The sequence below is a fragment of the Lynx rufus genome, unplaced genomic scaffold (genome assembly GCF_022079265.1).
Source record: "Lynx rufus isolate CCGP_SWC_20201006 ecotype Redwood Valley unplaced genomic scaffold, mLynRuf1.p SCAF_2, whole genome shotgun sequence".
NCBI lineage: Eukaryota > Metazoa > Chordata > Mammalia > Carnivora > Felidae > Lynx > Lynx rufus.
The window spans coordinates 61,252,925-61,275,777 of record NW_025814834.1 but is presented as its reverse complement, the minus strand read 5'-3'; the positions used below and the strand labels follow the sequence as shown (position 1 = coordinate 61,275,777).

At 37.7% G+C, this 22,853-nt stretch overlaps 1 protein-coding gene across 1 annotated transcript in view; it reads left to right on the top strand.

The window, feature by feature from the left end:
• The window catches only part of HAT1 (histone acetyltransferase 1), a 57,798-nt gene extending 44,557 nt beyond the window's left edge, over window positions 1–13,241 (top strand). The window contains exons 10-11 of the mRNA XM_047085122.1: window positions 1,168–1,284; window positions 12,796–13,241. Of these exons, the coding sequence (XP_046941078.1) occupies window positions 1,168–1,284; window positions 12,796–12,963 (285 nt within the window). The 3' untranslated portion in view covers window positions 12,964–13,241. The remainder of the gene's footprint in view (window positions 1–1,167; window positions 1,285–12,795) is intronic.
• Window positions 13,242–22,853: the final 9,612 nt, after the last annotated feature.

Here is a 22,853-nt window from a genome sequence, read left to right as displayed (position 1 = left end):
TTTGTCTTCTCCCTGCCCTTTAACTGTCACTGTAGTACAGGGTTCTGACATCTCCCTCTTCACTGTTTATGCTTTCCTAACCAATCACGGTTTTAACTCTTGCCTGTGTACTGATATTGCTTAAATCCTCACTCTTTTAAACTAGAATTTTCTTTAGGTTTATATGTTCTGCTGCCTCCTGACTCTCTCCTAGGCTGTGAAAACTCTATCATCCCACATGCTTCTCCACACCCAGTCTTTCCTCTTCTTCTAGAATCTTTGTTCCTGTAGTATTCTTACTTGTGCTGTCTTAGTTCATGCCTTCATCATTTTTGCCTGATTTAATAGCTCAGCTTCCTAATTGGTCTTCCTACCCTTTTTGCTACCATTTCTATGTAGCTGAGAGAATACTTTTCTTAAAACTCATATTTGTGCACTTTGTTCATGCCATTTAAAATCTGTCACCTGCTAGATAAAAGCCAGTGTGTAAAAGCCCAGTGATAAAAACACAGTGTGTAAGCCTCTATGTAAACACACTTCTGCTGTATCCTCACTTTACTTCTACTCACTGCTTTTCATTTTGTGCTCCAGCAACGTCAGGCTGCTTCAGTCCTGCATGTGTGTTGCATGTGTGCACTTGTATACACACAGAGCCCTCCCTTCTTTCTAGAATGGCATGGTCCCTTCCCTTGAAGATTTAGCTCAGGTTTTGGGGCTCCTGGGTGGCTCAGTCAGATAAGCATTCAACTTTGGCTGTGCTGACAGCTCAGAGCCTGGAGCCTGCTTCAGATTTTGTGTCTCCCCCCTTTCTGCCCCTCCCCCACTCATTCCCTCTCTCCCTCTCTCTCTCTCAAAAATAAATAAACATTAAAAAAAAGAAAAAAAAGATTCAGCTCAGGTTTTGTTTCCCCAGGTTTTGTTTCTAGCGTTTATCCCATTCCCAGGCTACACTACCATAATACCCTATGCACATTTCCATCATTAAATTAACCACTCCTCAATCATTTGTGTTATTCATTAGGCTGCTGCCTCCTTGAAGACAGAAACTATCTTTTATTGTTTTTCGTCTGGTACCTAGCACAATTTCTGGCCCATAGGAGATATTCAGTATATCCTGTGTTCTTTTGGAAAAGTGTCACTATTTTGTGATTTGAAAGTGTTCATGTTTTTTTCTTTTGTTTCATTAAGCAACATGCTAGACGAGTTTATGAAATTCTTCGACTACTGGTAACTGACATGAGTGATGCTGAACAGTACAGAAGCTATAGACTGGACATTAAAAGAAGACTAATTAGCCCATATAAGGTAGGACTTTGTAGAGTCTTAAAGATTGTATTCTTGTCATTGTTTAAAAGTGGAGAAGAGGGGCGCCTGGGTGGCTCAGTCGGTTAGGCGTCCGACTTCGGCTCAGGTCACGATCTCGCGGCATGTGAGTTCGAGCCCCGCGTCGGGCTCTGTGCTAACTGCTCAGAGCCTGGAGCCTGTTTCAGATTCTGTGTCTCCCTCTCTCTGTGACCCTCCCCCGTTCATGCTCTGTCTCTCTCTGTCTCAAAAATAAATAAACGTTTTAAAAAATAATAAAATTAAAAAAATAAATAAATAAAAATAAAAGTGGAGAAGAGAGGCACCTGGCTGGCTCATTTGGTAGAGCATGCAACTTGATCTTGGGGTTGTGAGTTTGAGCCCCACGTTGCAGGTAGAGTTTACTTAAAAATAAATAAATAAATAATAAAAGAAGAAAGTGTAGCAATTGCCATTGTATGGGAGAGTTCAAATCATTTTCCTAAATTATACTTTTACAAAAGTGAATACATTCTTCCAATTAGTTGTAAGAAGTCTTGCTGTCATAATTTTCCAGTGTAAGCTATAAATCTCTTTTCATTCACTTAAAAACTAATTCTAAGAATAGTTTATTCATGGTTACTTTTTATTTCATTTGTTTGCCCTCTTTTAAAAATGTGAATGCCCAAACTTTTCCTTAATAAATTATTTTATTAGTTTTTTCTGAGTCTCTAGTTTCCTAGTTGTCATATATATTATGTTTGCCTTTGCTGCCTTCTTCCTAAATATGCCCTTGGTTGTCATTTTTAACATCTATACTTTACCATAGCTGAAACTGCAACATAATATTGTTTACTTCTTTTTTTTTAAAATATTCTTTCTTCTTGTTCCCTACCCCCACCCCATATTTTTCATATCCCATATTTTCCTCTAACTCAGAAATTTCCCCTCCTAGATCAGGTTTGTCCTGATCATCATGTAGCCATTATTACGGTAGATATTGTCCATGCCAGCCTCTGTGAATGGGGATTTGCTATGATAGCTGCAGCTGTGCAGTAAGCTGATTGGGGAGGATATTTCTTAATTTGTTCTATAAATAATATCTGACATGTGGTTGCTACAGTTGTATACATCATACCTGTAGGCCTGTACAATACAGGAGCTGAGAACATAAATGATAAATCCAAAAGTTTTCTGTCTTATGGACTACTGTCTGCCTATAAATAGGTTGTAATACATTGCACTGTTCTCTCTTCCCCAAAATTGTTCAAAGTTGCATTTTATTCTTTGATGTTTATCAATTCAGAAACATCAGACAATTGGTAAAGATGGTGCTTTCCAAAGGTTTTGAGTTTTAAAGTAACATTAGTTTGTCAACTAGAAAAAAAAAATTTAAGTGTTTATTTTTGAGAGAGAAAGAGAGTGGGCACGCAAGTGGGAGAGGGGTGGGGAGGTGGGCAGAGGATCTGAAGTAGGCTTCTCACTGACAGCAGAGAGCCCAATGTAGGGCTCAAACCTGAGAACTGTGAGATTATGACCTGAGCCAAAGTTGGACGCTTAACCAATTGAGGTGCCACTGGAAAATTTATGGGAAATTTGGGCATATAGAACAGTAGAAGTAGATGTCATCATGGCAACATCAGAGTATAGGGACACCTCAGAGATACTGCAGGTTCAGTTCCAAACAGTTGCAATAAAGTGAATATTGCAATAAAGCAATCAAGTGAATTTTATGGTTTTCCAGTGCATAAAAAAGTTATGTTTACATTATACTGTATTTTGCTAAGTGTACAATAGCATTATGTTTTTTTTAAACTGTACATACCTTAATTTAAAAACATTTTATTGCTAAACATGCTAACCATTATCTGAGCTTTCAGTGAGTCATTATCTTTTTGCTGGTAGAGTGTCTTACCTTGATGTTAATGGCTGCTGTCTGTGATCAGGGTGCTGGTTGCTGAAGGCTGGGGTTGGTTGTAGCAGTTTCTTAAAGTAAGACAACTGAAGTTTGTCACATCAGTTGATTCTTTCTCTACAGCGTGTGATGCTATTTGATACCATTTTATTACCTACAGTAGAAATTTTTTCAAAATTGGGAGTCAGTACTCTCAAACTTTGCTACTGCTTTATCAACTAATATTCTAAATTCTTTGTTGTCATTTCAATAATCTTCACAGCATCTTTATCAGGAGTAGTTTCCATTTCAAGAAACTACTTGCTTTGCTCATCCATAAGAAGCAACTCCTCGTCTGTTCGAGTTTTATCATGAGAATTGCAGCAATTCAGTCACATTTTCAGACTCACTTCTAATTCTGGTTCTCTTGCTATTTCTTCACTGAAGTCTTAAATCCCTCAAAGTTAATCCATGTGGGGTGGAATCAGCTTCTTCCACAGTCCTGTTAAGGTTGATATTTTGCCTTTTACCATGAATCACAAGTGTTCTTAACGGCACGTAGAATGGTGAGTCCTTTCCAAAGGTTTTCAGTTTACTTTGCCTAGATCTATCAGAGAAGTCATTATCTATGGCAGCAATAGCCTATGAAAGGTGTTTCTTAAATAATAAGACTTGAAGATCAAAATTACTCCTGAGTTCATGGGCTATAGAATGGATATTGTGTTAGCAGACATGAAAACAACATTAATCTCGCTGTACATCTCCACAGAGCTCTTGGGTAACCAGGTGCATTGTCAGTGAGCAGTGATATTTTAAAAGGAATCCTTTTTTCTGAGCAGTAGGTCTCAACAGTGGGCTTAAAATACTCTGTAAATTGTGTTGCAAACTGATGTGCTGTCATCTAGGCTTTGTTGTTCCCGTAGATCTAGCATAGGCAGAGTAAAATTAGCATAATTCTTAAGGGCCCTAGGATATTTGGAATGATCCTTGAGCATTGATTTCAACTTAGTCACCAGCTGCATTAGCCCCTAACAGGGGACTTAACCTATCCTTTGGAGCTTTGAAGCCAAGCATCTCCTCCTCTTTCAATAGAAGGCTGTTTTGGGACTCCTGGCTGGCTAAGTCAGAAGGGAATGTGACGCTTGACCTCTAGGTTGTGGGTTCGAGCCCCATATTGGGTGTAGAGATTAAATAAGTAAGTAAGTAAGTAAGTAAATAAATAAATAAATAAATACATAGACTTAAAAAAAAAAGGCTATTTTGTCTATATTGAAAATCTGTTGTTTAGTATAGCCACTTTCATTAATTATCTTGGCTAGATCTTCTGGGTGACTTGCATAGCCTCTACATCAGTACTTGCTGCTTCAACCTTGCACTTTTATATTATGGAGATGACTTCTTTCCTTAAACCTCATGAACCAACCTTGGCTAGCTTCTGGTTTTTTTGGTTTTTTGTTTTTAATGTTTATTTATTTTTGTGAGAGAGACAGAGCGTGAGCCGGGGAGGGGCAGAGAGAGAGGGAGACACAGAATCCGAAGCAGGCTCCAGACTCTGAGCTGTCAGCACAGAGCGCGACACTGGGCTCGAACTCACAAATCATGAAATCATGACCTAAGCCGAAGCCGGATGTTTAACCGACTGAGCCACGCAGGTGCCCCTCCAGTTTTTCTTCAGCAGCTTCCTCACCTCTCTGGCTTCAGAGAATTGAGGAAAGTTAGGGCCTTGTTTTGGATTAGGTTTTGGCTTAAGGGAATGTTGTGGCTGGTTTAATCTTCTGTTGAGACCACTATATCTTTCTCCATATCCGCAATAATGCTGTTTTGGTTTCTTTTCATATGTGTGTTCACTGGAGTGGCACTTGCAATTTCCTTCGAGAACTTTGTGTTCACAACTTTGTCTCTTTGGCACAAGAGACTTACTTTTTGGCTTATCTCAGCTTTCAATATGCCTTCTTACTAAGCTTAATCATTTCTAGCTTTGGTTTAAAGTGAGAGATGTGCAGTTCTTCCTTTCACTTCAACACTTGGAGACCACTGTAGGGTTCATTTCACTATTGGCCTAATTTCAATATTGTTGTGTCTCAAGGAATAGAACGGCCCAAGGGGATATACCTGGTCAGTGGTACACTCAGAACATACACAACATGGGCCTCCTGGATGACTTGGTCAGTTGGGTATCTGACTTTGGCTCAGGTCATGATCTCACGGTTCATGGGTTCAGACCCTGCATCGGGCTCTTTGCTGTCAGCACAGAGCCCGCTTTGGATCCTCTGTCTCCCTTTCTCCTCTGCCCTTCCCCCTTTCACACACTCTCTCTCAAAATAAATAAACATTAAAAAAAAAAAATACAACGTTAAGTTTACCATCTTATATGGCTCAGTTTGTGGAGCCCCAAAACAATACTAACATCAAAGATCACTGAATATAGATGACCACCACAAATACAATAATAATGTAAAAGTTTGACATATTGTAAGAATTACCAAAACGAGACACAGAGACATGAAATGAACAAATACTGTTAAAGAAATGGTGCCAGTAGACTTGCTTGATGCAGGGTTGCCACAAACCTTCACTTTATAAAAAGAATATCTGCGAAGCACAAAATGAGGTATGTCTGTATTAAAACTATTTTAGTAAAGTAAAATAATTTATTGAATTATGTGTCTCATAATTATTTGATGTTTTACATAGGCAGATGTAGCACATGAGAGATGATGGATTCTAAGTGTAAATAGTCACCAACTCATGCCAAATAGGAATTTCTGTACTTTATAAAAGCAAGTGTTTTTCACCCTTAAAGAATGGTAATGATTTTTTATATTAAGTATCCTCATCTGTCAAACAAGTCATCTATCTGAAAGACAACCAAAAGCGTTATTAAAACTCTTTAGGTTCTCAACACCACTGAGATGAGAGTACCACCATCCTTGCACTAAAGCTCACACAGATTACAAATTCTTCAGATACTTGCTTAAACCATATTTATAGTAATGTACACTTTAATCAGTTCAGTTATCCAGTATTCTGTCCCACTGAGAAAACCAAGAAAGCTTGAGGGTCCCCCTCCCCTCCTTTAGGTTGATAGTCCCAATGTTTGGGGTAAGAAACCTACCACAAACTTTAAGAAAGCCTAGAAATGAGTTAAATGTCCTATAGGCATAGAAGAAGTGCTGTTATTTTTTTGTTGATTGTGTGTAGATGATTTTCTTCAGCTTCTGATTGCAGTGTGATATTATGTACTTTGCTGTTATTACAGCATTCTTAAATGTCAAATTATATTTAAGAATAAAGTAAAGTTGCTTAATAATATGGTTTAGAGTTTTTCTTTTTTTTTTTTTTTTTTTAATCTTTAAATCTATGCCCAATGGGGAAAGTTTGGAGTGTAAAATTTATGTTTACTTTCAAGTTTTATGAAAAGATTATAATTTTGATTGTCACTAAATTATTACTGAGATATGAAGTAATTTATTGATTGTTAGCAAAGTACACCAATTCTGTGCTGCCTTTATTTGAGGAATCAAGTTTACCTATCAGTCTAATTTTTTTTTTAATGTTTTATTTCTTTTTGAGACAGAGCATGAGTGGGGGAGGGGCAGAGAGAGGGAGACACAGAATCCTTGGCAGGCTCCAGGCTCTGAGCTGTTAGCATAGAGTCCGACCCAGGGCTCAAACCCACGAACTGTGAGATCATGACCTAAGCTGGTCAGATACTTAACCAACTGAGTCACCCAGGCACCCCTCAAGTTTACCTATCAGTCTAAACACACTCTCCCCCTAAAAAATTATTTGGATAGCTATTAGAAGTACTTGTGCCTTACTTTAAAAGTTTTAAACACTGATAATTCATTCACATCAATGCCAGAAGAGGGGAAATAACCTATATTAACTAGAATCATTTTTTTTTTTTAAGCATAAGAAGAAACTCCCATCTCTAGTACAGAAATAATTTTCAGGTGTTGAAGAAAAGATACATTTGAACAATTTGGCTAACAAAAGAAAAATTGGTGTACCTGCTTGGTTTTAGCATTAAAGCTTTTTTATATGGTTTCATAGGAGTATTTTAATTCTTAGTTGGTTTGCAAATATAAAATTTCGAATCATTGTTATGTCATTGCATTTAGAATCTAGAAACTCAATTTTGAAGTTTTGTTCTATCTTTTAGAAATTGTGTGATTGTCGACAACTTATTAACACTTGGATGTTAGGCTTCCCTTGCATAAAATGGAAATACCTCCATAGTTAGGAACTGAACAGAAAGAAATGCAGTACAGTGGTGCATGTTTTAAAAGATGTCTTTTGGCAAGTCTTTGGAATTAATGTGCCTCTACACCATTATTATTTTTAAATTCTTACAAAAGAACCTTCTCTCTGTACTTCGCATAAGTGCCTGACTAGTTCAGCCAGTGGAAATCAAGGAGCCCTTAGATGTGGTGGCATTTTTGAGATTATACTTGTAACCCCTCTTGGAACCTGTGAAAACTAGACAAGAAGAAAGGATTATTTTCTGGAAATAAATTCATATTCAAGCCAAATGTTAACATAAATAAATTTAAAATAATGCCATCTTCAATTTATCTTGATTAATTAAAAGTTATGAACTGCCAGGGCACCTGGGTGGCTCAGTTGGTTAAGTATCCAATTTCGTCTCAGGTCATGATCTCATTGTTCGTGAGTTTGCGCCCTACATCAGGTGAGCTTGAGCCCCACTTGGCCTCCACACTCTCTCTCCTTCTCTCTCTCCTACTCCCTCTGCCCCTCGCTCACTCACGCACTCTCCCTCAAAAATAAATGGGGAACAGCTGGGTGGCTCAGTTGGTTAAGCATCTGACTTCAGCTCAGGTCATGATCTCGCGGTTTGTAAATTCAAGCCCCGTGTCAGACTCTGTGCTGATAGCTCAGAGTCTGGAGCCTGCTTTGGAATCTGTGACTCCCTCTCTCTCTGCCCCTCCCCTGCTCACTCTCTGTCTCTCAAAAAATAAATGTTTAAAAAATTTTTTAAAAGTAAATGACTAAATAAAATAATAAACTATGAACTGCCCTAATCTATGAAGGAATTTTTTGTTTTTAGAGGGAAAAAATTATTCTGAAGCTTATAGAACATCTATTCCAGTCTTAAGTTCTACCTTTCATTTGTTCTCCCAATGTGTGTCACTTTGCTGGATAGACATGTTCTGTAAATCAATTTGGGATTTTTATTTCTTTACCCATTCTTTGAATGTTTATTTATTTTTGAGAGAGAGAGAGAGAGAGAGAGGGAATGCAAGTGGTGGAGGGGCAGAGAGGTGGGAGGACAGAGGATCCAAAGCGGGCTCCACACTACAGCAGAGAGCCCGATGCAGGGCTTAGAATTCACAAACCGTAAGATCATGACCTGAGCCAAAGTCGGACGCTTAACTGACTGAGCTACCCAGGCCCCCCCTTTTTTACCCATTCTTTGAAAGATTAACTTATAATACACATAGAGTGGAATATATAGTGTAAGGAATATTAAAGGATAATAAATACCTCAATGTAGTTATTTTTTAAATTGAGCCATACCTTACATGTTCATGTTCATATATAGTTTTTTTCCATGAAGCTATTTATAGGCATTTTTTTATTCCTACGTATTTTAGAGCTCTTAAATTCATAGATTTCCATCATGCCAATAAAAATTACAATAGAGATTAATTCTGACATCCATTTAAAAGAAATAGACAATGAAGAAATTGAACGTGGTGAGGAGGGGGGAGATAAATTGGAGATATAAGCTCTCAGATTTTAAAACAGCATAATAATTTAAAACAGTATGTTAGGGCGCCTGGGTGGCTCAGTCCTTTGAGTGTCCAACTCTTGATTTTGGTGCAGGTCATGATCTCAGGGTCCTGGGATTGAGCCCCTGTCAGGCTCTGCTGGGCATGGATAAATAAATAAATTAATTAAATTACTGGCACATGATTCATTTTATAGGTTATTTAGAACAAAATTTGATAGTCTAGAAATATTTAAGAATTTAATATGATGGTTCTATTATATATAAGAATCTAATATGATTAGAGGTATCTTCAAGTAGTGGGCATCAATTATGAAATAAACATTATAACTGGTTAGCAATTTAGAAAAATAGCTTCTATTCCTATCACACACCACACTAACTTGCTGGTGAATTACCCTTTAGTTCCTGAACTGCTTTCTTAAGTTAAATATTCTTATATAGTATAGTGAATAACTTTTACAGCAGAAACAAAGCATTTCTTATCCAATATGATTGAGGGAGTAAAAAATACACTGTCCTCATGGGTCTTAGGAACAATATATTTGAATTTTCATCAGTTCTCTAGAATATTCAGAGTGTGGTCGGTAGATCAGTAACATTGATGTCACTTAGGAACTTGTTAGAAATGTAGAATCTTGCCCCATCCCACATCTGCTGAGTCAGAACCTGCATTTTTATCAAGGTCCCCAGGTGGTTTGTGTGCACATTAAAGTTTGAGAAGCACTACTTTATTTTTTTTTTTTTTCATTTTTATTTATTTTTGGGACAGAGACAGACAGAGCATGAACAGGGGAGGGGCAGAGAGAGAGGGAGACACAGAATCGGAAACAGGCTCCAGGCTCCGAGCCATCAGCCCAGAGCCTGACGCGGGGCTCGAACTCACGGACCGCGAGATCGTGACCTGGCTGAAGTCGGACGCTTAACCGACTGCGCCACCCAGGCGCCCCGAGAAGCACTACTTTAAAGGGGGCATCTTACGCTAATGAAGTTAACTTTTTTTATTTCAGATTATAGTAGCAACAACCTTATTTACTAAAGCCCCACCAATTTAGACCCAGTATCAACCTGTTTTTGTAGTGTCAGAAAGGCTTATCTACAAACTTTATTGTTGTTACCTTGCTTTAAAAACATGTGTTTAGGAGCACCTGGGTGGCTCAGTCGGTTGAGCGGCCGACTTCAACTTGGGTCATGATCTTGTGGTCCGTGAGTTCAAAACCCTACATCAGGCTCTGTGCTGACAGCTTGGAGCCTAGAGCCTGCTTCGAATTCTGTGTCTCCCTCTCTCTCTGCCCTTTCCCCATTCACACTCTGTCTCTCTCTTTCAAAAATGAATAAATGTTAAAAAAAAAATTAAAAAATAAATAAAAATAAAAACGTGTTTAGGGGCGCCTGGGTGGCTCAGTCGGTTGGGCAGCTGACTTAGGCTCAGGTAATGATCTTGTGGTATCTGAGTTGGAGCCCTACGTCGGGCTCTGTGCTGATAGCTCAGAGCCTGGAGCCTGCTTCTGATTCTGTATCTTCCCCCCCCCCCCCCCGCCCCTACCCCACTTATGCCCTGTCTCACTGTCTCAAAAATAAATGTTAAAAAAAATTTTTTTTAATTAAAAATGTGTTTATAGGGGCACCTGGCTGGCTCAGTTGGTAGAGCATATGACTTTTGATCTCAGGGTCATGAAAGTTGAAGCCCCATGCTGGGTGTAGAGCTTACTTTAAACAAACAAATAAATAAATAAAATGTGTGGTTATAAATTTAGCTGTAGTTTGAGCTTTTTAAGTAGTAATCATGACACATTTGCCTAGTATTCTAAAAATATTAGGGTTCTCTTTAAAGGACATTTATTAGTATTTAGGTTTTTTAAATTTTTTAATTTTTATTATTTTTTTTTTTAGAGAGTTCTCTTGAGCAGGGGAGAGGGGCAGAGGGAGGGTAGGAGAGACAGAGAGAGAGAGAGAGAGAGACAGAGAGAGAGACTCTTAAGCAGGCTCCACGCTCAGCACAGAGCCCTTTGCAGGGCTTGATCCCACAGTCCTGGAATCATGATCTGAGCTAGCATCAAGACTCCAATATTCTCTGGCTCTGCACTGGCAGCTAGGAGCCTGCTTGGGATTCTCTCTCTGTTCCTCCCGTGCTTGCACATGTGCATGTGTGCACACTCTCTCTCTCAAAATAAATGTTTAAAAAAATGTAGAGTCCAATGCTTAACCAGCTGAGCCACCCAGGTGCCCCAGGGCTGTTGGTATTTTTTTTTTTTTTAATTGTCTAACCAGACTGTTAGGCTTTGCATTCTGGTTTCTCCTACTACCTCTGTGTCAAGTTATTCAACTCCTATATCTTGTTTTTCTTCATCTGTGAATTGTAGAAAATTATCTTACAGAGTTGTTAGAATTACATGAGTTAATACATTTGATTTCTGATTTTTTAAAAAAGTTTATTTCAAGAGAGAGAAAGCACGAGTGAGGAAAGAGCAGAGAAAGAGAGAGAGAGGGAGAGAGAATCCCAAGCGGACTCCACACTGTCAGCATGGAGCCCAACACAGGGCTCAAACCCACCAACTGTAGATCATGACCTGAGCCGAAATCAAGTTTGACTGAGCCACCCAGGCACCCCTGATCTTTATGTACATAAAGTTAGCTCTTTATTATGTACTCTAGTAAAAGGGGATTAATGTATTAATCTAGAATAGTTTACCCAAAATGTATGAAAGTTTCATGTATTGCAGTGTTGCCACCTATCCAGGAGTCTTGGAGTCATATTTTTTTTAGTTTTTATTTATTTATTTTGATAAAGCATGAGAGCAAGCAGCAGACAGGCAAGGCAGAGAGAGAGAGAGAGAGAGAGAGAGGGAGGGAGAGAATCCCAAGCAGGCTCTGCACTGTCATCGCAGAGCCCAATGCGGCGCTTGATCTTGCGAGCCCTGAGATCATGACCTGAGCCAAGATCAAGAGTAGGACACTTAACCGACTGAGTGACCTAGGGGCCCCTTAGAGTCATTCTTAATCCCCCACATCACCCAATATTTTCTTCCCAAATATGCCCTTTCCCCTCCATCTCTGTTCCTATTGACTTGGCCTCTCAAGTGAGAGGCTTTCATCATGTCACTTAAATTTTTGCAGTAGCTGTTAACTTAGTCCTCCAGTCCCATCCTCAGCATTATTAACACAGTACTGTTCAGACACAGCATCTGGCTTAAAGTTGTTACTGGCTCCCGACTGGCTCATCATGATGGGTTTCTTCTCAGTAAAATGGGGAGGGTTTAATAAGATAATGTATGTTTGGATAGTAGAGATTCAATAAGTGCTAGTTAATAGTGTCTTCTTAAAATGTGACAGTTTTTGGTTTATCTTTCTGAAACTCAAACAGTTTTGGTTAAAATAATATTGGGCCATAAATACATTGTAAGGAAACTTAGAAATTAATTTAGTGGCAGGAAAAAGGCACTTTGGAATTTAAATTAATGTAATGAATGATTGAATAGTGAAATGAAGAATAATAGCACTTAATCTCAGTTGTCTTTTTTCAGTTAATGTATTTATTTATTAAAGAAATATTTGAGCATCTATACTGGCCAGTTCTTTATTATGCTCTGGAGAGGGGGCTATTAGTGACATGTATATTTACCATCAGTTGACACAAATTCCAAGTCTTCTAGTTAACTCCATTTAGAAGGTTCATAATTCAGGGCTAACATTATATGTATTTTTAAATATAGTAAAAGAGGATTAATATTTACTATAACATTATGATTTTCTTAACAAAAAAACTATATGGGACAAATTGGCATATTCGTACTATTATTTCTAACAGTAGAGACTTAAAATTCTAAGAATATAAAGAACTATATCTTCTTTCTTAGTCTAACCAATAATTGTATTTGTTGCTTAGAAAAAGCAGAGAGATCTTGCTAAAATGAGAAAATGTCTCCGACCAGAAGAACTGACAAACCAGATGAACCAAATAGAAATAAGCATGCAACATGAACAGCTGGAAGAAAGCTTTCAGGAACTTGTGGAAGATTACCGACGTGTAATTGAACGCCTCGCTCAAGAGTAAAGGTTATTCTGCTGTGTACAGGAAGTTTGCAAATTTCTGTACATTGTGTTGTGGAAAATCTGATGATGACTTTAATCTTAAAATCTTGTAACATTTACTTACATTAAAAGTTATCTATCTTATCTTTAGTTGAATATTTTCTTTCGGAGAGATTGTATATTTTAAAATACTGTTTAGAGTCTATGAGCGAATATTACATTTTAAAAAATATATAGCTTCTGAAATACCACTGCAATTGCTTCCCTTCTTAACAGTATAATAAATGCATAGTTGTGATATGCTAATGTGTGATGATATGATTCTTAAATACTTAGGGTAAATTTTTCAGTCTTGTTAAAAAACTTGAGGTTTTCACATCATATGATACCCTCTAGGTCTATTCATGTTGTCACAGATCGCTTTTTGGCTTTTATTATCATTCCTCCCATATTTTGCTTCTAAGATTTTACATCTGGCACCTTTAAAACACATTGAAGGCCTTCCTAGTAATCTTGTTTTTCCTGGGTGATTTCTCCAAATAGGAAACATTCCTAGTAAGATTTGTTTTGTTCCTCCTCTGTTAACTGCTTCCTGGGAGTAGGTTGGGTAAAAGAGAGAAAAGAAACTAGATACAGCCTAAAACCTTGGCATCACATACTAATTGAAGATAATTTAGAAGTTAGCATAAACATAAATAAAATTTCTTAAAAGCATAAATGCTTTATAAAAATGTAAAATAATAAGAAATCAGTTTATAGAAATCAGTTTACACACCATATATTGAAATATATCTTCTGTGAAAATGAGGTGTGTATCTGTTGTGATTTGTTATAAGGTTATGAAGATGTTGAAGTCCAACGGGGAAAAAAAACCAAAGTAAATTACTATAGTCTTTATTTTTTTATTAGAGTACAAGTAAATTGCTTGATACAGAATCATTAAAAGTAAAAGCTTGGTGTTTATAACGTGTGCTAGTAAGTGAAATATTGTATAACATAACAAATGGGATGTAAATTGAACTTTACCTTTAAAATCTGATTTGTTCAGTGCTTAAGGCAAAATCCCAACTTGGACAAGTACTATCTTGTCCTTAGATCAGCTTTCCATTAGGAAAGCCTGTCAAATGTAAGAGAAGCAAAGTAACCAGTACCCTCTGGGCACAAAATAGCTGTGGCCAGCAGCATACCAACAGCACTAAGCCCATCCCCTTAGAATCGGTGTGTTACAAAAATTTTAGTCTCATCTCAGAAGCCTGTATATAGATAAAACTGATTGATTTCTGAGAGTATATACACAATTTGCTATAGATAGAATGAACTAGTTCAGTTAAAATCCTTCCTGAAAATATATGAAAGCAATTTGCTTTTCATCTAAATTTGCAAATTTAAAATTTTTTAATTAAAAATTCAGAATCGAGGGGCACCAGGGTGACTCAGTCAATTAAGCACCTGACTTTGGCTCAGGTCATGACCTCGCAGTTCTTCAGTTTGAGCCCCACGTCGGGCTCTGTGCTGACAGCTCAGAGCCTGGAGCCTGCTTCAGATTTTGTCTCCTTTTCTCTCTGCCCCTCCCCCACTTGCATGCGCGCTCTCTTTCTCTCAAAAAAATGAATAAACATTAAAAAACATTTCTTTTAATTAAAAGAAATTCACAATCAAGGGGCACCTGGGTGGCTCAGTAGGTTAAATGTCCTACTCTTGATTTTGGCTCAGGTCATGATCTCACAGTTCCTGGGATGGAGCTGTGCTGGGCTCCATGCTGGCAGTATGGAGCCTGCTTGGGATTCTCTCCTTTTCTGTGTCCCTCCCTCACTTGTGCACATTTTCTCTCTCTCTCTCAAAAATATATTTAAAAAATGAAAAAAATTCACAATTGATACCTAAAGATGAGCTCTGAGGGGTGGTTTGCGGGGGGGGGGGGGGGACAGTAAAATCTAAACAAATTATCTTTCAACATACTTTTTTTTTTTTTTAAGTTTATTTTTGAGAGAAACGAGACAGTGTGAGCAGGGGAGGGGCAGAAAGAGAGAGAGAATCCCAAGCAGGCTCCATGATGTCAGTGCAGAGCCCAATGTGGGGCTTGAACTCATGAAAACTGTGAGATCATGACCTGAACTGAAACCAAGAGTCGGATGCTTAACCGACTGAGCCACCCAGGTGCCCTTCAACATACTTTTTATGTAGAAACCAGAAAAATCCAGTGGGATACCAATTTTTTTTTTTTTAAGCAATGTTCTGTGATCCATTTATGGATAAAAAATCTGGTTTAGCATTAATCTTTGGGATTTGAAAGGATGTACCTTCATTTGGATTTAGAAGAGTGAAAATCTGATAGTTAGATCTGTACCTTGTGTAGTGTAATTAAATACCAGGCTGGGTGTGTAGGACTATGTATGAACCCAACACAGCTACCCTATAGGCCCTAGTGATCACTTTCCACCCTCCAATAGTAGCCTTCACCCCTTTTATCATCCATACATACATCTACTGTATTTACTTGTTGCCTTTATCTCTTTCACTGATCTTCCCCACCCCCCATCTCCATCACCCTTAATTTTTTCCCTGTCCTCCAAATTACATTTTCTGTATATGTAAGAACATGTTTCCTTTCTGACCCATCAGTTTTTTCATCTGTAAAATGAGGTTATACTAGAATTATCTCTAGGTTCCTGCCCTGTTCTAAGATCTATGTTTATCCTTTTCATATCTTTTCTTCTCACCCTTACTGCTTTTATACTCAATTGTGAGTGTAGATGTAGTTTATAAAAAATACAACATTTTTGTAAGTCACGCAAAACTCACCGTTTGTATGTGAGTGAGTTTATGTGTGAGAGGAGAAACTATGTCTCTGATTGTCTCCAAGCTGGGACCTCAGCAGAACCTTGTCTATTCTGGAAATTTATCTTATCCACTGTCATCCTTGCCTACTAGAAGAAAGTGGACAGCAAAGCACCCTGTATCAGAGAATGATTAGAATCATAGACCATAGAAGCCAAATGATTTAATTCTTTAAATTCATTCTTAAGCTCTTTTTATTAGAATTTAAAAGTCAGTTTAACAGTATTAAATAGTGATTAAATAATAAAGTACCCATAATTCTTCCTTCTAAATGAAATTATTTACATTTGTATGTTATTTTTGTGTATACATTGAACATGGCAGTATTTTTAACATTTCCAGTGTTTAAAATGGGTCTTCTAACAGATGAACAATATTTCATATTGCTGTACCCATAATAAGGTATTTAGGTTTTTTTATTACAACATTCAAATGAACTAATGTCTGTGTATTTATATTTTTGTATCGGTTAAATCATTTCCTTAATATAAATTCCTGGGAAATGCAGTTACTGAATCAAAGGGCAGGAATATCTCTATGGCTTAGCTACATAAACATGCCATATTTTCCATAATGGCTTGTAAATTACTAACATATGAATGTGTGCACTAGTTTTAACAGAATTTCAATGGCATGGGGTGTTGATTTTGTTGTTTCAATAGATATAAAATCTCAAATTTATATTCCTTTTGGTGAATGGCAAGGCTAAATATTCTTCCATTTTTTTATGAAATTTTTTCCCTGATAAGAATTATCTGTTTGTTTATGTCTTTTGGGATCTACACTCTCACTTTATAGATGGATAATAGATCCAGAGGTTCACTTGTGTAAGGTCACGTTACAAATTTGTTGGAAAGCCAGGACTATACTCTAGGCTTCTGACTTCATTTCATCTTCCATTAAGTAGGCCACCAAGTCTTAAGCATGCCAGCTCACTAAGTTCTTTATAAGAGGGGCTTTTTTTCATCACCATCTGGTGTCACTTGTGTGACATTCACCCTAGGCACCAAATACCACAACTGCCCCTTTGTTTTTATAACCGTAGAGAAGCATGTATTAGGAAAAGGATGTTTGATTATAATAACTAAATGGTGCTTCATATGAGGTATAGCTTGAAGTTCCTCATTTCTTCTCAACATTTTCAACATCTACACCTTTTCTGTATTTCCATATTCTTTTATATCTTTTTATAACACATATTTCATTCTCCTTGGATTATGTGTTATAGTAAGGTTATACAGTGCATTTACTCATTGACTTGGGCTGAGCTGTCATTATGTATATAACAAGTAGTATGCACATAGCACAAAAATGCAAAGGGGCATACAGTGAAAAATCCATCCAGAAACAATCCCTGAATATATACCAGAATATATATACATATATATATACACATACACACACATATACATATATATATGCATATATATATATATAATCAGATGTATGCATATGCATAAATGAGCACATGTATATATCTTATATATCATATATATATATATATATATATATGGTAACCTACATATTCTTTTTTTTTAACTTTTTAAAAATTTTTCAGACAGACACAGAGTGCAACCAGGGGAGAGGCAGAGAGGGAGGGAGATACAGAGCCTGACACGGGGCTTGAATTCACAAGCCGTGAGATCATGCCCCGAGCCGAAGCTGGATGCTTAATCGACTGAGCCACTCAGGTGCTCCCTCTAACTTGTTTTTTAAACTTGATATATCTTGGAGATCATTAAAGCTATCTTGTTTAATGGCTGCATAGTATTCCATTGTATGGGTATACTATAAGTTATTCTACCAATCCCGTTATTTAGGTTGTTTCCAATATTTTCCATTACAAACAGTGCTGTAATGCATAGCCCTGTATATGTGCTGTGTGTGTACATGTGCAAGCATACCTGTACATTGAAGCCCTGGAAATCATGTCCTTTAGTGTGACCTCATTCTTCTAGTGACTATACTACACTTACAAATAAACACAAAATAACATAAGGTTACAGAAACTTGATATTGTACCAATGTGGAATAAACTATGCAGACAGGAGCATACTGGACTTCAACTATCCTCATTCACGGCTAGAAATAGGAATTATTTTAAAGTCACAATGATTTGAATGATTAAGCATATACAGCTGACTTGTTATTCCTCTAGTCTTGCTTAGCTCTTCTCCAACCTTATCCAGAAGAATTGCTCTATAGCAGGGTTTCTCAATCTCAGCACTACTGACAGTTGGGGCCAAACCATTCTTGGTTGTGTGGGGCTGACCTATGCACAGTGAGCCAGTTAACAGCATCCCTGGCTTCTATCCACTAGATGCCATTAGCACTACCCCCATTAACAACCAAATGTGTCTAGACATTACCACATGTCCTCTGGGGAACAAAATCACCCTTGGTTGAGAACCACTGCTACACTGGATGAATATTCATCCACGTTAAGCACTATTATTTATTATGTAACATAGACATTGTACAAAATTCAAAATAAGTAAGAGTATTTGGTGAGAAGCTGCCCTCCTTTCTACCTCGGCACCCAATTCACTTCTCCAGAGGCAGTTACATTTACCAGTTCCTCTTGTGTCTCTCAGAGTTAATTATCAGTCTGCAAATATCCATAATTTTTTGTTTTAACACAAATGCTGATATACCATGTGCAGTACTCAGAGCCTTTTCCAACTAAATTTAGCTCATATTTTTATTAGTACATATTAGAACAATTTAATTCTAAAACCTTGATTCTGAACAGCTGTTTGATATTACATAGTTCGATTTCAGTGTGTGTAAACATTTTTTAATGTTTATTTTTGAAAGACAGAGACAGAGTACAAGTGGGAGAGGGGCAGAGAGAGAGAGAGAGAGACAGAACCTGAAGCAGGTTCCAGGCTCTGAGCTGTCAGCACAGAGCCTGATGTGGGGCTTGAACCCATGCACCAAGCGTGAGATCATGACCTGAGCTGAAGTCAGACACATAACCAACTGAGCCACCGAGGTGCCCCGATTTCAGTGTGTTTAAACCAATCCTATATTAACAGATATTTAGTTTGTTTCCCATCTTCTGCTTTTTTTCTTTAATTTAAGAAATCTAATTCTTACCATAACCAGTAAGGAAATCAAATTAGTAATCAAAATCTCTCAAAAAACAAGAGTCCAGGGCCAGATGGCTTTCCAGGGGAATTCTACCAAACATTTAAGGAAGAGTTAACACCTATTCCCTTGAAGCTGTTCCAAAAAATAGAAATGGAAGGAAAACTTCCAAACTCATTCTATAAAGCCAGCATTACCTTGATTCCAAAATCAGAGACCCTACTAAAAAGGAGAACTATAGACCAATTTCCCTGATGAACACGGATGCAAAAATCCTCAACAAGATATTAGCCAACTGGTTCCAACAATACATTAAAAAAATTATTCACCACGACCAACTGGGATTTATACCTGGGATGCAGGGCTGGTTCAATATCTGCAAAACAATTAACGTGATTCATCACATTAATAAAAGAAAGGACAAGAACCATATGATCCTCTCAATAGATGCAGAGAAAGCATTTGACAAAATACAGCATCCTTTCTTGATAAAAACCCTCAAGAAAGTAGGGATAGAAGGATCATACCTCGAGATCATAAAAGCCATATATAAACGACCCAACGCTAATATCATCCTCAATGGGGAAAAACTGAGAGCTTTCCCCCTAAGGTCAGGAACAAGACAGGGGTGTCCACTCTCACCACTGTTATTCAATATAGCATTGGAAGTCTTAACCTCTGCAATCAGACAAAGAAATAAAAGGCATCCAAATCGGCCAGGAGGAGATCAAACTTTCACTCTTCACAGATGACATGATACTCTATATGGAAAACCCTGAAGATTCCACCAAAAAACTGCTAGAACTGATTGATGAATTCAGCAAAGTTGTAGGATATAAAATCAACACAAAGAAATCGGTCGCATTCCTATACACCAACAATGAAGTGACAGAAAGAGAAACCAAGGAATCGATCCCATTTACAGCTGCACCAAAACCCATAAAATATCTAGGAATAAATCTAACCAAAGAGGTGAAAAATCTGTACACTTAAAACTATAGAAAGCTTATGAAAGAAATTGAAGAAGACACAAAAAAATGGAAAAAGATTCCATGCTCCTGGATAGGAAGAACAAATATTGTTAAGATGCCAATACTACCCAAAGCAATCTACATATTCAATGCAATCCCTATCAAAATAACACCAGCATTCTTCACAGAGCTAGAACAAAGAATCCTAGAATTTGTATGGAACCAGAAAAGACCCCAAATAGTCAAAGCAATCTTGAAAAAGAAAAGCAAAGCAGGAGGCATCACAATCCCGGACTTCAAGCTATACTACAAAGCTGTAATCATCAAGACAGTATGGTTACTGGCACAAGAACAGACACTCAGATCAATGGAACAGAATAGAGAACCCAGAAATGGACCCACAAACGTACGGCCAACTAATCTTCGACAAAGCAGGAAAGAATATCCAATGGAATAAAGACAGTCTCTTCAGCAAGTGGTGCTGGGAAAACTGGACAGCAACATGCGGATGAATGAACCTGGACCACTTTCTTACCCCATACACAAAAATGAACTCAAAATGGATGAAAAACCTAAATGTAAGACAGGAAGCCATCAAAATCCTCGAGGAGAAAGCAGGCAAAAACCTCTTTGATCGTGGCCACAGCAACTTCTTACTCAACACGTCTCCAGAGGCAAGGGAAACAAAAGCAAAAATGAACTACTGGGACCTCATCAAAATAAAAAGCTTCTGCACAGCGAAGGAAACAATCAGCAAAACTAAAAGGCAACCGACAGGGGCACCTGGGTGGCTCAGTCGGTTAAGTGTCTGACTTCGGCTCGGGTCATGATCTCAGGGTTCTTGAGTTCGAGCCCCACACCAGGCTCTGTGCTGACAGCTTAGAGCCTGGTGCCTGCTTCAAATTCTATGTCTCCCTCTCTCTCTGCTCCTCCCCCACTCATGCTCTGTCTCTCTCTCTCCTTCAAAAATAAAAACATTATAAAAAAATAATTAAAATAAAATAAAAGGCAACCGGCAGAATGGGAGAAGATATTTATTTGCAAATGACATATCAGATAAAGGGTTAGTATCCAAAATCTAAGAACTTATCAAATTCAACACCCCAAAACCAAACAATCCAGTGCAGAAATGGGCAAAAGACATGAATAGACACTTCTCCAAAGAAGACATCCAGATGGCCAACCGACATGTTCAACATCACTCATCATCAGGGAAATACAAATCAAAACCACCATGAGATACAACCTTATAACTGTCAGAATGACTAACAACTCAGACAACAACAGATGTTGGCGAGGATGTGGAGAAAGAGGATCTCTTTTGCATTGTTACTGGGAATGCAAGCTGGTGCAGCGACTCTGGAAAACAGTATGGAGGTTCCTCAAAAAACTAAACGTAGAACTACCCTACGACCCAGCAATTGCAGTACTAGGTATTTATCCAAGGGAAATAGGTGTGCTGTTTCAAAGGGACACATGCACCCCCTTGTTTATAGCAGCACTATCAACAATAGCCAAAGTATGGAAAGAGCCCAAATGTCCATCGATGGATGAATGGATAAAGAAGATGTGGCATATATATACAATGCAGTATTACTCGGCAATCAAAAAGAATGAAATCTTGCCATTTGCAACTATGTGGATGGAACTGGAGGGTATTATGCTAAGTGAAATTAGAGAAAGACAAAAATCATATGACTTCACTCATATGAGCACTTTAAGAGACAAAACAGATGAACATAAGGGAAGGGAAACAAAAATAATATAAAAACAGGGAGGGGGACAAAGCATAAGAGACCCATAAATATGGAGAACAAACAGAGGGTTACCTGATTACTGGAGGGGGTGTGGGAGGGGGGATGGGCTAAATGGGTAAGGGGCATTATGGAATCTACTCCTGAAATCATTGTTGCACTATATGCCAACCAATTTGGATGTAAATTTAAAAAAAAATCGAATTCTTATTTAACATCACAGCTAACATCAAATGTTTATTTAAAAAAAAATAATGGCAACTGCTTTGAATAGGGTGAAAATCTACAGAGAATTTACAATTTTGGGCTGATATGAAACTATCGAGTATCTCATAAAATGGAAATTCTGCAAAAGACCCTACAATAAACATTTCTAGTTTCCATTTTCAGAAGTGCTAAAGACATGTTTTAAAGAAATTTAAATAAATTAAAATTGCAACACATACTAAAACAATCAAGGTACATTACTTTCCAGCTTCTCATAAACAGAATTGTACTGACTTTAGGAAATTGTAAGTTCTGCTTTTATCTTCTAGGTTACCCAACTCTTGTTAACTGTACCTTTTATTTTTGCTTCTTAACTATTTTAAGAATTTTTTTTTAATGTTTACTTATTTTTGAGAGACAGAGCACAAATGGGGGAGGGGCAGAGAGAGAGAGGGAGACACAGAATCCAAAGCAGGCTCCAGGCTCCAAGCTGTCAGCACAGAGCCCGACGCGAGGCCTGAACCCACAAACCGTGAGATCATGACCTGAGCCAAAGTTGGCGCTTAACCGACTGAGCCACCCAGGCGCCCTGCTTAATTAACTATTTTTGATGTAAGTAGGCCAGTTCATTCTTTTCAGCAATTTATCTTTTTAGACCAACCCCTTTTTATTACGTCTGCTAAACTTCTTGAAACACCTCTCTCCAGATAAAGCCCTGAATTTAAATAATTCCATTTCACCCTACCCCTGGCTCACTCCTTAAAATTATAGAAATATGCAAAATTGGTTGCTTAATCACACATGTTCATATTAATAAGCATACTGAAATGCTTTCCCAAACCACTACAAGTATACTTAGATTCAATACAAAGATCCCATCTACTGCTCTTAACAAGCAGTGCTGTACTAAATATTCTTGTGTGTACCCCATTTTGTACATGTGGGAGGCTGTGTGCACAATGGTGATAGAATCACTGAGTAAAGGTGTATGGACATTTTGCATTTGGGTAGGTTTTATACACACTTGAGACAATAAAGAAGTTTGAATATGG